The 12,376-nt window shown below is 34.1% G+C and overlaps 1 protein-coding gene across 1 annotated transcript in view; it reads right to left on the bottom strand.

Annotated features, from left to right (window-relative positions):
• Positions 1 to 12,376, bottom strand: part of b4galt2 (UDP-Gal:betaGlcNAc beta 1,4- galactosyltransferase, polypeptide 2) — a 132,939-nt gene that overhangs the window by 109,246 nt on the left and 11,317 nt on the right. The window contains exons 2-3 of the mRNA XM_073849393.1: positions 5,639 to 5,834; positions 5,354 to 5,441 (exon numbers count right to left, since the gene is read on the bottom strand). Coding sequence (XP_073705494.1) covers positions 5,354 to 5,441; positions 5,639 to 5,834 — 284 coding nt within the window. The remainder of the gene's footprint in view (positions 1 to 5,353; positions 5,442 to 5,638; positions 5,835 to 12,376) is intronic.

Below are 12,376 nucleotides of genomic sequence, written 5' to 3'. Positions count from 1 at the left end.
TCCATCATAAAAAGTACTCCACACTGCTCCAGGGGGGTTAAAAAAGGCCTTCTGATGTAAATCGATGCGTTTGTATAAGAAAACGATCCATATTTACAACTTTATAAACAGTAATCTCTAGGTTCCATGTTCCAGCAGATAACTTAGGAAGTAGGCAATCGTGGTGATGAACGCGGAAGCACAGAGGAGAAAGCAAAACTAAACACTGGTCACCATTTAGAAGTACAAAACAGGGCTGTAGTACTCGAGTCCGGTCTTGGACTCGAGTCCGGTCTCGAGACCGTTTTTTTATGGTCTCGGACTTGTCTCGGACTCGCTGGTATTCAGACTCGGACTTGTCTCGGTCTCGGCCACTGGTCTTGCCAAATATGGCTTTTGGTCTCGACCGAGTCCAGGTGTCTTTATTATGTTCCAGTAAGCACACATTTTAAACTGTTTATAATTTTAATTTTTTCATTTCACCCGCCCGAATTTAATTAAAATATTATTTTTCGTCACGTCATCTGCCCGAACGACCCATCACTACCAATAACCAATCACAAAAACAAAAAAACAAAACAAAAAAAGTAATAACCAATCACACACTAGATTATATTTGCACAGCACGCTCTGCATCTGCGTGCCCTGCTAACGTTAATTTTCATTGATTCACACACACTCTAACATGACATAAGCGGTGCAATTTACACTATTGACTTCTAAGGATTTTGATTAGAAAGCACAAGAAACAGGTGAATAAAGGCTGACAATCAATGTTTAATGTTCAGATGTTATTATTTCAAGACATGTAAAGCATTTTGGCTGGTTTATGTGTGTCGTGTTCTATGAGAGCTGTGTGTGGAGGGACGGGAATGTTTTTCTGAATGTCTATATGTTTCATTTATTTGTCCACGTTGTTTTGAACTACTGTACCGCTGTGTGTTGCGATCAGGACCGTTCAAAGCATCGTCGCGATATGTTCATTGTCAAACTCCAAAATTAGACCCTTTTTATTTTTTTTTAAAACGTCATTACTTCATTTGAAAAAGTTAACACATGTATTTTAGTTTGTTGTGTATATTTTTTTCATTTGATCAGATAACATTTTAAGCTGTCATATGGTCGTGTTACAACGCGCCCCTCAGATGTTACAATGTACCCCATCTATGGGGCATGTTGTCACGTTTCACTTCCTTTCTTTTGAGGTAAATAACGAAAAACGTATACACTGTAAATATGAAACAAAGCGATATATTTGTACTAGACAAATGTGAAAATAATGTGGATAAAAATTGTACTCTGAACCCCAAGTGGATTTACATAAACCGCGAAATTCAAAAAGTGTTAGGTTGTGCCCCGCTCTCCCCTACTGGTCACTTCTTTTCTACACTACTGTACATCTGCAGTGAAGCTAGCTATATTGTAATTTAGTTGCTTAAATGCTCAGTACTAGTACCGAGCATTGGTAATAGTAGTGGGTTGGTGTTTGTATATCAGTTCTAACACTGCTATTATGAGGTATCACCATATGTCATCATTCTGTTTTCTTTAGATTAATAGATTATATGATATCAAGGGGAATGTCTATACTTATACTTAAATCATGGGTGTTGTTACCCAGTCATTCATACTATCACAGCAATATTATGATTAAAGGTCATAGTTTGGATATAAACACTGATGTGATGTCTATGGTAGAAATTAAAACAGAGCACGTCATCTTTTGAAAGTAATTGGCGCTTCAAATAATGTTTGTGTCGATTGCATTGTTTCGCCACTAGATGGAAACAACTGTTAAAAAATGTATTTGTCAACGAATAGAGATTGATTCAAAAATGCAGATTCATCCAGTGATGTTTTTGTGAGCATGTCATTTATTCATTCAAACCACTTTTTCATAAATTTAATATAAAAAATCGGTGTGTTAAACATATTCTATTTTAAATATAAATATTATGTATTAAATTATTAAGAATTCATTAAAATGAATTAAACACTTTTAAATAGACTGAAGCAATTAATATTTTGTCTCACATTATTTTGCTTAGTTTAGAATTGCGAGGAAATCGTGATCTCTATTTAATCTAAAAAAAACTAAAACTGAAACTAAACTATATAAAAACTAAATAGAAATGTGTTCACAAAATAGAAACTAAACTAAAACTAAAAAAAATGTTAATGAAACTAATAAAAACTAAACTAAATTTTACTGAAAATTTGAAAACTATACCAAAATAAAACAAATTTTAAAAAGCTAAACTAAATTAACCTTGGCTTCAACACTAGTCTGTTTTTTTTTCCTCCGGTCTCGACTTGGTATCGGTCTTGGTCTCGACTTGGTCTTGGTCTTGACATGGTCTGTCTTGGTCTTGGTCTTGTCTTGGTCTCGATCCCTTCTGGTCTTGGTAGTGTCTTGGTCTCGGTTTAGGCGGTCTTGACTACAAGTCTAGTTGTGACACTGTTTTTGCTTTTAGATCAACAAATAATAACCCAAAATGATTGTCTTGATGATGTCATGCATACGGCTTTTTTTCCTGTCCTGGACTCGGTCTTGACTCGGACTCGAACTTTTTTGGACTCGGTCTTGTCTTGGACTCGAACCTCTTTGGACTCGGTCTTGACTTGGACTCGACTAGTCCTGGTCTTGGACTTGTCTTGGACTCGACAAAGGTGGTCTTGACTACAGCCCTAGTACAAAACAAGGATTTGTAAAGAAAAATGTTTGAGGATTTTGATATAAGCCAAGAGAAGACTGTTTTTTCTTTGCTGTAAACAAAACTTGGTTTGGGCGGGACTAGGATACTCTCACCGGAGCTTACGCTACGCCTACATCATGAACAGTTAAAGAAAGCTAGAAATGATAGTTTATAAAGTTTTAAATATGGATATTTTTATTATACAAATGCATTGATTCACTTCAGAAGGCCTTTATTAACCCCACCAGAGGCATGTGAAATACTTTTTATGATGGATGGATGCACTTTATCAACAACCATTCACTGCAGGACATTTTTTTAATATAACTCTGATTGTATTCATCTGAAAGAAGAAAGCCAAAAGTATTGGGACACCCCTTCTAATGAACAGGTTTGACTACTTTAGTAATTTCCATGAGCACAAATCTTAATGTTTAAGCATAATGATATTTTAGTGAATTAGGAACAGTTTGGACAGGACCCTTTTCTATTCTAACATGACAATACCTCTGTGTATAAGGCAAGGTTCAAAAATAAATGATTGATTCAGTCATTTTGGAAAAACTTGACTGGTCTGCAGAAAACAGAGTTCTAATCCCAGCTGAACACCTCTGATGTGACTTAAAATGCAGACCTTGAGCCAAAAACTCATCACCACACACCAATGACTTGTACAAACAATATATGGACAAAAGTATTGGGACACCCCCTTCCTTAGAACAGAAACTTTTAAAACTGTGGCAACAAAGATGGAAACAATTCATGTATTTAAAAATTGTATTTCCATTTCTGTTGCAACAGTTTTTGGAAATGTTTAAATTAACTGTACACATATACAAGTCATTGGTGTTTGGTGGTGAGTTTTTGGCTTAAGGTCTGCATTTAAAGTCACACCAGAGGAGTTCAGCTGGGATTAGAACTTGCTTTCTGCAGACCAGTCAAGTTTTTCCACACTGACTGAATCAATCATTTCTTTTTGAACCTTGCCTTATACACAGAGGCACTGTCATGTTAAATTAGAAAATGGTCCTGTTCAAACTGTTGCTATAAAATTAGAAGCACACAATTTCCTTGAATATCATTATATGCTTAAACATGAAGATTTGTGGTCATGGATATTACTGAAGTCGTCATCCTATCCATTAGAAGGGGGTGTCCCAATACTTTTGGCAATTTAGTGTATACCTAGAAAAGCTTGAGGGTGAGAAAATCATGGTTTATTTTTCATTTTTGGGTAAACTGTCCCTTTAAATATCAATTTAAGTAATATTCACAGACTATTTTATTTCATGGATACTCAGAATTAACTACGGGATGCTGTTAATTTAGTAAATGATCCTTGAATCTGGTAGAAAGTTTTCTATGACCCTCATTTCACCCAGACATTCAGGTTACATGGAAAAACACAGCAATCAATAACTGATTGAAACATTCAATGAAGCAGAACAGAATAAAACACCTGCTTCCCTCTAAAAAGAAAAATGTTGACAGTTTAAATTCAGTGAGTTTGTAATAATCATCATAGATTTGGGGTGTTATGTTTTTTGTTGTCTTTACAGAATTGATGCTTTACATATGTGACCCTGGACCACAAAACCAGTCATAAGGTTCAATTTTACAAAACTGAGATGTATACATACTATGAAAGCTCAATAAATAAGCTTTCTATTGATATATGGTTTGTTAGGATAGGGCAGTATTTGGTCGAGATACTTCCATTTGAAAATCAGGAATCTGAGGGTGCAAAAAAATCTAAATACTGAGAAAATCACATTTAAAGTTGTCCAAATTAGGTTCTTAACAATGCATATTACTAATCAAAAATTACATTTTGATATATTTACAGTAGGAATTTTACAAAAAAATCTTCATGGAACATGATCTTTACTTAATTTCCTAATGATTTTTGGCATAAAAGAAAAATCAAAAATTTGGACCCATGCAATGTATTTTTGGCTATTGCTACAAATATACCCCAGCGACTTAAGACTGGTTTTATGGTCCAGGGTCACATATTTCATATGTCTCCTGCATATTTAATAGGTCTAGCCAACAACTATAAAATAATGCTTGAAAATATACTCTAAACAGCACACAGTCCATAGAAATAAACATGCACATCTCTGCTAACCTCACATGGGGTTAAGGTTGCTATAAAGCAAACAAAAGCACTAGCATAAACGACGTTAATATTTACATTAAAAAAACGACTTCAAGCCCTCATACAATGGCAGTAATTGCATTTAGGCTTTAAATATTTCTAAATTAGCTGTTAGATAAGTTTGCTAATCACTACAGAGTGCTACTGTTTGAGGTCAACGATTTCAGCTGATTATTTTGAGTTAATAACCTCTTAACAGAGGCTGAGACTATGAGACAGCAATTACACTCCAGAGCACACTTGTATTGTGCATTTTCATTTTTATCAGCTTGACAGTCCTTTACAACCAAAAGCCCTTATCAGGCTGTTTGCTGAACATAAGATGGCAGTATCAGAGGCCGTCAGCAGTAGTATATAGTAGAGTAAAATGCTGCATTTTGCCTTCCGAGAACAACATATTTCCAGAAAATATGCCATGCCCCTGAGCCAAGTGCTTGGGTATGTAATTAATAATTAGTGAGATTTCAGCTTGGCAAGCCTTTTCTGAACAGCTCTAATCCTAGATCCCAGAAGGTACTGTGATCGCTTCCTCCAGCTTTGTCATCGGACACTGCACGTCCTTTCAATGGAAAACGAGAATGGTCTTTGTTCAGGAATTTAGCAAACTTGAGAAATCCACAGACAACTGAGAGAAAAATTCTCAAAACCCAACTAGAAATATACTGTACACGAATGTGCCGTCGGTCAAAGGGGGAATCCATGAAGCGGCTATATATTTTGTTGGTCCCTTTTCCTTGAACGAGCCATAAATATGACCCAACAGAAGCCCTGGGCAGTTTTGATGGCCGCAGTGAAATTATACCCCACTAAACTGGCTTTCATGTCCATGCTGAGAACTCAGAGCAGGGTTCCAGTGTAATTGGAGCTCGGGCCAAGCGGTTTGAGGGCTTGTTACTGGCTCGGCCTTATCATTCTGTGGCCGCACCAAAGCCTGGGGTTTAACTGGGCCACATGCACCCCTCTCCACTGCCAGCTGGAGAGATATCTGAGCAGAAGGCCTATAGCAGAAAATGATTTTGATTGAAAGCTCCAAAGCAGACTTTTGGTTCTGACCATCAGTTCTGAATTAAGTCCAAAAGACACGTTTAGTACAAAGAGCTGAAAGAGAAAAGGGAGACAGACAGAGAATAAAAATCATTTTCAGCTGATTCAGCCAAACTGACAGTCAACTGGAACAGAAATCAACACAAAGACAACAGATTCCGTGCCAGTGAGGAAAATCTGAACACTGTTTTTGTCTTTTACAACTACACAAGCCAATCTTTTTAATGTGCCTTTTATGTAGCTTATGAACTTTTAATGAAGTCAGCTCAGCAGTGAAATCAGCAGAATTGCACTCAGGTATACACTACTGTGAAATATTAGTTCAATTTAAAGTAACTGTTTACTATATAAACATATTTTAAAATATAAATTATTACTCTGATGGCACAGTTTTTATTTTTATTAAAAGTAAAAGTTGTTGCTCTCATTTTTGATCAATTTATATATAAACGATAGACTAAAAAGTACACTTCTTAAAAACAAAAATTACTGACAAACGTTTTTAATGCTAGTGTATAAAGAAGCCACCTTACAATGATTAAAAGTAAAATGATTCATTATTATACTGATATAATTATAATTCATAATTATATTCGCATAATCAAACAAATATTTGACTCTATTTGTCATAAATCGCTATTTTAAACTAAAAATGTTGGAAAACTTTCCAATATGTGTGAAAAATATATTTAGATAAATATAATTACACTACCAGTCAAAAGTTTTTGAACAGTAAGATTTTTAATGTCTTTAAAAGAAGTCTGTTCTGCTCACCAAACCTGCAAACATTTGCTTCAAAGTACAGCGAAAACTGTAAAATTATGAAATATTTTTACTACTTAAAATAACCATTTTTTTATTTGAATTAATTTTAAAATGTATTTTATTCCTGTGATTTCAAAGCTGAAATTCTAGCATCATTATTCCAATCACATGATCCTTCAGAAAATCCTTCAAAAAACATTTTATGTTGAAAACAGCTCAGCAGATTTTTTTTCAGGTTTCTTTGATGAATAGAAAGTTCAGAAGAACAGCATTTATCGGAAATAGAAATATTTTGTAACATTATAAATGTCTTTATCATCACTTTTGATTAATTGAAAGCATTCTTGCTAAATAAAAGTATTAATTTCTATAATATTTTTTCCATGCTTTTGAATGGTATAATGTATAATGTTACAAAAGCTTTTTATTTCAGATAAATGCAGATTTTTCAATCTTTCTATTCATTAAAGAATCCTGAAAAAATGTACTCAACTGTTATAAATATTGATAATAATAATAATAATAATAATAATAAAGTTTCTTGAACAGCAAATCAGCATATTAGAATGATTTCTGAAGGATCATGTGACACTAAAGACTAATAAATAAATAGTAAAAATATTTCACGATATTACTGCTTTTGCTGTATTCTGGATCAATAAAATGCAGGCTTGGTGAGAAGAAGAGACTTCTTAGTCTTACTGTTCAAAAACTTGGTGGTAGTGTATAAATACAACATTATTAATGACATTTAAAAAATACTATACTAAAAGTATCTTCAACCAAGGCTAAAGACAAAGCTAAAGTACTGAAAAAGGTTAAAAACTCTACATTCTATACATCTTTTTTTAAATAGTTGAGAGCATACAGTGATAGCAGCGCTGTCAGAAAGAAGGAACAGTACAAATACTTCTGAGAATACAGAGAACACCAAATGCTAGTCAATCATTATTCATAGTCCTCGCATTGACAGACATTCCAGGACATTGTGCTATTGAATGAGCCCATCCAATAACGACGAGGAAAAAACTGCCGTTTAGAGACATTTTCTTTCCACCATCAGACTTTTCTAAAGCTAGACCTAGAAGAAACTGTAACTAGTGCAACAGTGCTGCACAATTCCATTCTCTTATTTAGTGTGGGAAAACAAAACCTTTCAGCCAGATCTCCAGAGGCCACGGCTGCATGATCAATACAGCTACAACGGCAGCAACCGTTACTGCTGGGATATTTACAGTGGTGACCTACTTCCTCAAGGTACAAGCTATTTACTGGATATATGCTTCAGCCATTTCATCACGCAAGTGGACCAAAACATCTTAAAGTGGTTGTGTGGCAAAATCACAGAGAGATATACTGACTCAGAGCAGTCATGTGGCCTTGTATATAGAGATTTATCAAGGTGTAGCCTTACTGCAAAACAGTTAGTCGAAATACAGTTAATTCCATGCCAATATTTGATTTACTTGACAAACTCAGTAACATTAACTGTTCCAGCTGCTGTGAAACAAAACACCGTGTGTTCACAACTTTTAATAGCAACTGCAGCATTTACAACTTGTAAAACACCTAGTGTTCACTTCTTAGTTAGGATGCTGAGCCATTAAAACTATTCCGCAGCCAAACTTTCACGAGGTTCATTATGCTGCACCTAAAGCCCTCATGATTTATGAGAAGCCCACTTACTAGTGGATGTCACTGCGTTTTGTCTTTAAATCTAATTAATAGAAGTCATTCATCTGTGGCTGACATTAACTACCACTGACAATGACTATACAGAACACTCCAGCTTTGAACACTTTTTCCTCGGATTTAGGATTTGGCTGATGGAACAGGACAATAACAGTGACGAAAAACCTGCCAGGGGTAAACAAGGACTGTCAACAAGGACAAATTGTTCTGCTTTAAACTGTTCAAATGGAACGAAATGTCAATTCAGTGTAAAAAAAAAAAAAGCTATTTTCTCTGTTTTCACCTCAACAATATGCATCAAAGAACTAAACAATTGCTACAAAACTCTCATGAAACGTAACAGCAGATCTTTTTTTTTTGATACCAATACAATCAAATTTGTTTTGAAGTTTAACAATGCCTTTTCTGTCTTCTAAGTGTAAAAAAGCATGGCAAATGCCAACACCATCTATGAAATACAATAAGGTCCAATTGCTGTAGTATTCAAACAACTGTCAAGCTACCAGCTTCCATCTCTTCACTAGGTTTTAACAAAATTGAGTGCTGCTTTTTTTGTTTTGGTTCACTCAGGATACAGATCAAGGAACTTACTGACCTTGTCATATGCACTTCAACTTATATTCATACACTCGTTTTCACAGGTCACCACTAGACTGTAAAAAAAGCATGGATGGATTTGTGAGTTCAGTTTGTTTAATTCCGAAAATGAAAAGTAAACTTAAAATGTTAAGTTGCCATGACTTAAAACCACATACCATGTTTTTATGCGAAAATACATTGCGGATCAAAAAGGGAACTGACAATTCAACTGACAAAACAGGTTACTTTAGGTACGCAACAAAGTATCCGCTTTTATAAACTCGCAATTCAGGTTTTTTTTCTCAGAATTGATGTAAACATTCTAATTCCAAATTATAAAGTCAAAATTGTGCGATATAAACTTCAGAACTGCATTATATAAACTCGCAATTGTTATTTTGCAGATTTTTCTTCTCAGAATTGTTATACATAACTTGCTAATTCTGAGTTATAAAGTCAGAATTGTGCAATATAAACTCGCAATTTAGATTTTTTTCTCAGAATTATGAAATAAACTTGCTAATTCTAAGTTTAAAAAGTCAGAATTCTGAGATATAAACTCGTAATTCTGACTTTTTTCACAGAATTGTGATATTAATTTGCTAATTCCGAGTTATAAAATCAGAATTGTGATATAAACTCGCAATCCTGAGAAATTAAGTCAGAATTGTGTGATATAAACTTACAATTCTTTTTTTCTTTCAGAATTGTGATATAAACTTGCTAATTCTAAGTTATAGTCAGAATTCTGTAATATAAACTTGTAACTCTGAGAAATTAAGTCAGAATTGCATAATATAAACTCTCAACTCAGATTTTTTTTTCTCAGAACTGTGATATAAACTTGCATAATTCCAAGTTATACAGTCAGAATTGTGTAATATAAACTCACAATTCCTTCTTTTTTTTTCTCAGAATTGATATAAACGTTCTAATTTCAAGTTATAAAGTCAGAACTGTGCAATATAAACTTGCAATTGTGAGAAATGAAGTCAGAATTGTGCAATATAAACTCGCAATTGTTATTTTGCAGATTTTTCTTCTCAGAATTGTTATATATAACTTGCTAATTTTGAGTTATAAAGTCAGAATTATGCAATATAAACTCGCAATTTAGATTTTTTTCTCAGAATTATGAAATAAATTTGCTAATTCCAAGTTATAAAGTCAGAATTGTGCAATATAAACTTGCAATTCTGAGAAATGAAGTCAGAATTGTGCCATATAAACACGCCATTGTTATTTTGCAGATTTTTTTCTCAGAATAGTGATATAAACTTGCTAATTTCAAGTTATAAAATCAGAATTGTGTAATATAAACTCACAATTCTGATTTTTTTTCTGATTTTTTTTGTGTCTGCTGTCATGCGTGCAGACAGTGATGAGAGCAGAGATCGAGACAGATGTAGCTTTCAGTGAGTGAAAAACAATGGCTTTACGTTGGTGTTACGTCACAATATTTTAAAGATATGTCTTTTCTATATACTGTATTTTTATAAATATTTATGTTTTAAACCGTGGAGGTGAGCCAATGGATATCACACAAGCAACGTGAAAACTGCGCAATATGTTAAAGTGAAAGTAAAAACTGACAGTGCTTTCAGCATCTGACATGCATTCTCTCAGAGACAATGAGAGACGATTATACTTCATATGCTGATATTAATTTAGTCCCCTACTATTGTGTAAGGGTTGTTTTTTGAAAGACTTAAATAAAGCTCTTAATTTGATTAAATTTCAAAAGGCTATCCATTGAATAAATATGAGCGCTGCACGTTTCAAAGTAATTTGCTGCGCTGCTTTGTTTACCATTCTGATAGTGCCTCCTGCTGGAAGAGAAACACGTAGAGTTGTAAATGTGAACTGATGGATCTACAAGATAATGTGTTATAAAAATGTAAACAATTTAAACAAAGGCAGTAAAATATATGTATATGTTATTTAAGTAATATAATACTTGATTGATAATAATTGTTTAAATTAATATAACTGATTTATTCTTTGAAACTTTAATATTAATTTATGCAATTGCAATGCCTTGATTTTAGTCAAATTAGTACACAGTCATAGCCATAAATGCAATGGTACTAATAATTGGCATAATTCTTTCGGTGTTTCGGTTTTCGGCCTTGGTTTCCTCTTTTTCGGTTTTCGGTTTCGGCCAAGAATTTTCATTTCGGTGCATCCCAAGCGGAAAGCATCACAGAACAACAAGTTACTAAATGCAAACAACAAAATCAACAACAACACTGTAAATAAAACTAGAAAACGGTCAAGTGTATGCTGGGAATGTAAACAGGACTGGATCACAAAATGTATTTTATCTATTTAAACTCGCAAAAGCCAGTAATCCAACCCACCTGCTGTGCTTTGCTTTTTGTAAACACGAAATATCAAAACTACAACCATCCAGTAAATACATAGTTATTTTCAGCATTCTTTGCCTGATCTAAGATTGATATTTTTTTACAGAGCATAAGAACACAGTAGGAAGCAGTAGGCCATTACACCGAGCCAAATTTACCAAGTGTCCCGCTTCCTCTCGTTCTCTTTCTCTGTTCCTGAAAACAGTTTGAATGTAGCACAGAAAACTTGAAAAGACCTTCTGCCAGAAAGGAATTTGCCAGAGCTTAAGGATTACATTCCCCTTTATAAAAATCAATTACTGTGGCATGCAGTTGTTCTGTGGTAGCGCTCGCTCTCTCTCTCGTTCATTACGCTGTCCTTCATTCTTGAAAGGTGAAATAGAAACTCTTAGTAAACGAATGACCTTGTGATCGCAGCTTAAACAAAAATCTCTAGAAACATACTTTGTTACATGTGGCAAAAATGGTTAACAGCTCATTTTCTTAATTACATAATGTACAAAATCCATTTGTCACGAATCATAAGTGACATGTGATGCCACTGGCAGGTATTCTGTGAGACAGCGGTCCACTCCGGCCCCCTCAACACTGCCTTCCATCTGACCAGCCTAATGTCACTGTGGGGGGACTGACTCATCTGAGACATTCTCATGGCTCTTCTCGCATTTTGGTGCCCATGTTTTACAACTCAGAAAAACCGTAGGCGATGTGAGCCATTCCGTTTAGCAATTCTACTCACTGTAAATGAGGATACAAAGCAAATGAGGATACAATATTTTTAGACCCAGCATTATTTTTTTTTATGTCATTACACTTCATATTTCATTAGAATTTTTGGTACATTACAAATATATAACAAATATTTTGTAATGGTTACATTTCTAAAATAAATTACTTTACATCCTTTTATAATTTTACAGGATTCATTTTTTTAAAAAGACACTAAATGCATGGTGAAATATTTTTTTAGCTTCACAACTTTTAGCATCCAGGCTAATTTAGCACTAAATTCATTGTCCACTATGATATGACACATATTTAATTTTTTTGTAACAGATTTATTTTTTTACGTTCTGTTTTCTTACACAATTTTT

This window comes from Garra rufa, chromosome 10 (genome assembly GCF_049309525.1).
Source record: "Garra rufa chromosome 10, GarRuf1.0, whole genome shotgun sequence".
Lineage (NCBI taxonomy): Eukaryota > Metazoa > Chordata > Actinopteri > Cypriniformes > Cyprinidae > Garra > Garra rufa.
This window is presented reverse-complemented; position numbering and strand designations above follow the sequence as displayed.